The sequence below is a fragment of the Monopterus albus genome, unplaced genomic scaffold, assembly GCF_001952655.1.
Source record: "Monopterus albus unplaced genomic scaffold, M_albus_1.0 scaffold42.1, whole genome shotgun sequence".
NCBI lineage: Eukaryota > Metazoa > Chordata > Actinopteri > Synbranchiformes > Synbranchidae > Monopterus > Monopterus albus.
In genome coordinates this window covers 1,644,194-1,650,150 of record NW_018127922.1, presented here as the reverse complement: position 1 = coordinate 1,650,150, position 5,957 = coordinate 1,644,194, and the positions used below count along the sequence as shown (strand labels likewise).

The 5,957-nt window shown below is 41.2% G+C and overlaps 1 protein-coding gene across 1 annotated transcript in view; it reads left to right on the top strand.

Moving 5' to 3' along the window:
• The window catches only part of nsg2 (neuronal vesicle trafficking associated 2), a 36,952-nt gene that overhangs the window by 7,922 nt on the left and 23,073 nt on the right, over window positions 1-5,957 (top strand). Inside the window, exon 2 of the mRNA XM_020599864.1 lies at window positions 2,264-2,374. Coding sequence (XP_020455520.1) covers window positions 2,264-2,374 — 111 coding nt within the window. The remainder of the gene's footprint in view (window positions 1-2,263; window positions 2,375-5,957) is intronic.

Genomic DNA, 5,957 nt, shown 5'->3' with positions numbered 1-5,957 from the left:
GAAAGCAGGGCTGATTAAACATTAATCACTTTTATATCCTGTTAGAACTCATGTTGCATCAGTACAGCTGCTACAAGAACAGGTCTCTCCTTCTTATAAGGATTTCATTTACTGTTTTATTCACAAAGGAAATATTAGAATCAGACATGTCAAAAGAAATGTCTGCAGCTGCCTTCCACACTGAAACTCTCCCGCAGCTCAGTCTTTGAGGATGAAAAATAAAACAGCTATCACAGTGGTAACTGGTCTGAGGAATAATGTAGTGGGAAAGACGGAGAGAAAGGGAAAAGTCCTGACAGCTTTTCCATAGGGAATACCAAAAAAATAAATAAATCAAAAACCACACAATGTGACTGGAGACAGTGTCTGGCTGCGTTTGACAAGCATTTCAGAAATGCACTTTTCTGTACTTCTTCATGTGTCGCTCATTCACCTTTTCGTTCACTCAAATATAAAAAAAATGAAAACTAAAAAATCATGTTGTCTTGAGAACTTTATGTGGCAGCAGTTATTTCACCTCAGAATTAAATTGTGGAGCTTTCTTGCAGAACTAAAAGTGCCTGTCTGCCAGTCATGGAGATATTTAAAGGTCACAGTGAATCACACATTTGCATAAAATATACATGACTAATTGAGCATCTGTATCTCGCAGGAAATTGCAGCAGATGCTGTGCTTCTCAATGTGCTGGAGCCATTTACCTGCTTGTTACTGATGTAGACCTTCCCGTCAGTGTTGTTGACAGGAAGGTCACAGTAAAAGGTCACAGTAAGTGAAGATGTTTAAATTTAAACAGGGCCAAAAGTCTGCGGCCGTGGTAGCAGCTCTTTGAGGCTGTACGCTGAAAAAAATGTTAGGAAATATCTCAAAACCTAACAACAGGGGCATTAATGTTGGACCAGGCCACCTGATGTTCCTAAAGCTACGCTGCCACCTCACCTAAAAACAAAACAAACAAAGAAAAAATTAAAAAAACTACCCATGAAGACAGAAATACATTTTCATGGGAAATCTCAAATGAAACACAAGGTGCTAACTGTGGAAGAATAAGCAAGCATGTTATAATTATATTTTCATTGATCCTGTTGTGACGGCTCAGGGCTGCGTCATTTATATGTTTTGTTAAACAAGATTTTATTGTTAAATTAGCAGTTTTCCAGAATGTGTTTGGACCTGTTTAATTAAAGAAGGTTGTTCAGTAGGTTTCTGAGATGCTAATAGCTAAAAGGTAAATGAAAAAGCTAAATGAGGCAACAATGATTGATGGTCACTTCAGTAGATATTATAAAATAAAGGAGTGAGAGGGAAAGGATGGGAAAGAGCATTTTTTTCATAAAGCACCGGTGTGTTTGAACCTAGAGGCCCTGAGCATGCTATTGTGAAATGAGTCAGAGAATAAGAGGGTTTAGACAAAATTGAGACATTAGTTACGACTTTGACAAGCCTGGTGTCTGGTGTTGCTGCCCTGAAAGCCACGAGGGTCCGAAGCCTCAGGGGCCCAATCAGATGCACTGTATTCAGTAGACCTACTGCGGCCCTCAGCTCTGAGATAAGAGCTTTCTGCAGTCAAAAGACAGCTTTGTTATTCAGCTAGTGCATCCAGTCTGTTTGCACAGCAGTTTCTGGCTTTGTGTTAAAGTGACGGTGAGCTGCTCAGAAGCAGCGTAATTACCCACAAGGACACCAAGACATTGTTCTCTTTCTCTCCATCCACCTCTCCTCTGCCCTGTCATTTGTACACCTTGCACCCATTCCCTGTGCACATGAATATACAGCAAATGCATGAAAAAGTAGGGACACTTTCTCCTTTCAGCATGTAAAAGCAATCTTTTTGTATTGTACTAGAAACATGACCAGTGGGCGCATTTTATGTTCTGTTGCACTGAGCTATATTTATTTATACATTGTACTGACGTTCACTGTTTTTTTGAACCAGAACTAGGAAAACGTGAGGAAAGCTGTTTTAAAACAAAGACTTTAAAACATGTATTCAAGTGAGAACACAGGTATAATCTTGATGTCTTGAGCAGAATTAAAGGATTCTTGAACTGAACCTCATTGGACCACATTGTTTCTTGAATGCAGTGCTCTCAGATATATTTAATCATTTATATGCTTCTGCAATTTGTTTTCTATATCGTTAACATTTCCATCTTTTAATTTATTTTAACGACCTTTGCGTTGACCTTTTAAAATGTGACCCATCCTTCACTGACTTTGAATTCCAGACTATTTAACTGCTTTCACGCTTTCGCCCTCCTCCAGGTGGTGGTGAAAACTCGCACAGAGTACCAGACAGAGAAGAAGAGGCTGAAGGTTCCCAAGGTGGAGGAGTTCACCATCAGCTTTACTGATGGGGTGTCTGAGAGACTCAAGGTAAGAGCTAATGAATTTGTAAAACTGTAATGAATTTAAAAAACATGCTGATTATCTGTGATGCAAAAAAGACGGAGAACAATTTGTGTACACGTGTGTGTGTGTGTGTGAGAGAGAGAGAGCGAGCGCTGTGGTAATTTCATCAGGCTGTAACTTAAAGCAGGATATTTAGTTTGACATTTCCTCCGTCAGCTTACCAAAATCAGATCACTGTGGCCCATTTTATCTGCCAGTTTGGTTTAGAAACACACCTGCAATTGACTCCATTTGCTGTGTAAATACTTGCAGACAAACAAACGGGAGAACTGGTTGTACTATGAAAATCTCATGCAGACACAAACAACAGGCTGCTCTCGTTTGTCTTTCCATCTCTCACAGATGCATTTAAACACACTCTCCCTCAGTGTAGGAACTAAACAGATTTACTCAGGAATTGTTCTTGATCTGACTTCATATATCTATAACACAGGATTTCAAAGGGAAATATGATGCTTTTTAACCAACTACATTTATCTGAGAGAGATAGTTTCTAGTCACTTTACATATTAACATTTTATCTTAAAAATGATGATAGAATACAAGCACCGGTTCCAAACCATTTGCCTCGGGGCCTGTCAGATTGATTGCCCCTCTACACTTCTCAGATGTTTCATCTTAATAATTGTTTGAGGATAATAGACATCAAACTGTCCAACGTTTCACAACATAAGCAAAGACTGGTGAATAGTCCAAACAATGAAAACAGATCTGTGAACCAGAACTTTGCTTTCTTCTCTCCTTTCCCAATATTCATCTCACAACCCCTCAGATTTATCTGGCGACTTAGCAGGGGCCTGACCTCTAGCTTGGAGGTCTAGACACAATCACCCGACTGCATCTAAAGATGGGGACACACATTACGACTATTGGGCCGGTTGTGGATTTGATTTGGGTGTGATGACTGATCATACCAAGTCGTTGGTGGCAACAGTCGGCAAATAAAACCATTTAGTGTGTGATACTGTATGTAAATATTCTAATTCTTAAGTCTTCAGACCTCTGCCAGTCAATCCCTCAGTGATGACTGTTCACATCACTCATGCATTGCCCAGGTGAGACATACAGATACCTATCTTCATTATACAAAGTTTGCCAACCTTCAGTGCCTCTCCATCCTTTCACACTCTCACCCACACTGTGAGATAAGTGAGATGTCAGTCACAGGGGCCGTTTTCCTGCAGAATGAGCACTCTTAACTTTGATACTTTAAATACTTTTGTTCTTAAGTAGGATTTTGAATGCAGGACTTTTACTTGGAGTATTTTTACATTGTTGTATTTACTGAATAAAGGAGTTGAATATTTTTTCCACCACTGCTCTTCCCTAGCAAAGGGACAGGTGACTTGATCTATGTGTGAATCACTGAGTTACTGTTCCAAAAACATCTACATCGCTGAGTCTGTTCAATCCTCGGTCGTTAGGGGAGACCAAAGAGATCTCACGTTGTCATGGCAGCAAAGAAAACCTCGCTCCATGGCAACCCTGACGGAGAGCGAATGAGAGGAACGTGTATGTGTGTGTTTGTAAATGAGAGGTGTAAACTGGTCGGCCGTACAAAACATGGTGGAGAACAGAATTAGATACTGTACCAGACACGCAAAGACACACACACACAGACACAAACCTACAGTGAAGCTGTTTCACACCATTACTGCCAAGGTTAAGTAGAAAACTGCACTACCTGGGCCTCTGCAGCACTGCAAAGGGATGTGATGAGCTTGGTGTCTTGGAAATGGCAGCATTAGTGGTCAAGCATGTCATGAATCATCTACATAGAGAAACTTTGTTTTGCTCATAAAATCCAGCTGGAGTCCCTTGTATTGTTCAAATTGTCATTCATTCATTCATTCATTCATTTTCTACCGCTTAGTCCCTGAACGGGGTCACGGGGGGGCCAGAGCCAATCCCGGCTGGCAATCGGGCGAAGGCGGGGTACACCCTGGACAGGTCGCCAATCCATCGCAGGGCTAACACATAGACGCACAACCACACACGCGCACACGCACTCCCATGGGCAATTTAGAGACACCAATCAACCGAAGCTGCATGTCTTTGGACTGTGGGAGGAAGCCGGGGTACCCGGAGAGAACCCACGCAAGCACGGGGAGAACATGCAAACTCCACACAGAAAGGTCCCGGGTGGGGACCGAACCCGTAACCTTCTCAAATTGTCATCATTGTAAGAAAAAAAAAAGACATTTTGGCTGTTCTTCTCTTCAGTTTCATGGAATTTCTAGAAAATGAACCATTTGAGAAACTTAGATAACCAGATAAGAATGTATGTTTTTAATTATTTTAAAAATAATGCCTACATGATTCTGGTGTTTCATGACATTGCAGAAAACCATGCAGTAATGTTTTGAAACAATCCTGCTTAAGGCTATTTGCGGTATTGCACAATGATTTAATACAGTACAACATTAATATACAATTCTTTTGTATGGTACTTTTTAAGTGATATTAGCAGCTTTGTGGATGGCAGCGTTGGTCTTGTGTTTAATCCTAATTAGAAAATGCTAGAATGCTAACACACTAAACTAAGAACATGAACACCTGCTAAACAACAGCATGTTAGCACCATCACTATGAATATGATGACATTAGGTTGCGGTTTAGCTCTGCCTCACAGAGCTGCTAGCATGGCTGAATTTCAGTCCGAGCAGTTCTTTGGATGGTGGACACGGTTACTGGCCAGCTGTGCAGAGCCAGGCATTGCACTCTCTCTAGCTATTTTCTTATTTATTACATGATTATTTGTGGCACTTTTCATGTGAGCAATCAAGTGCAAAACTATGAATGTCTTCCGGAACAGGCTGTCTGAAAATATCCCTGTTATCTCCATGCGTTCCATCTCCATCTCCACATCTCCAGTGTATGCTTGTCAACATTAAAATCATTTAGCCTTCTCAACAAATACAGTCTCTGTATGGCTTTCCAAACAATGTAGTCCATATTCTCTGTAAAACTGACCTTCTCGCTCTGCCCTACAGTATCGCCATTCAGAATGACTATAAGCACATTAGATTTTCTGATCATCTGAAGACCCAGCTCTGAGAGTCCATACACAGGCTTATTGCTCAGCTTTTCAGGATACACTTGAGAGATGCTTTGGAGACTTGTGCATGTGTGAAACTTGCAGTTGGAGAAACCAGTGAGGACACAGTGTCACAATTGTAGCAGACTTTACAACACCACATTGGCTTTTATTGGGCAGAAATGTATTTCAGTCTGTGTGATTTTGTGCAGCGTCAGTTGGTTTTGGATGTTCAAGTTAACCGCTTGCTTTGCTTGACTGACAGAGCTGATTCTGCAGGCACACAGGCATGTCCACATACACACACACACACACACACACAGTACAGTACAGGGCACAGCATGCTTTGCAGTGCAGAGCAAACATTTCTGGATGAAAAGCTTGCACATCTCTCTTCAAAGCTTTGCAGATTGTGTTGATGGATGAAGAGCTCAGAGTGTAAAACGCTCTCTAATCTGCCCTCCCTCACCGCCTTGCTTCTGCTTACCACACTCCAGCCTTTTCTCCGTT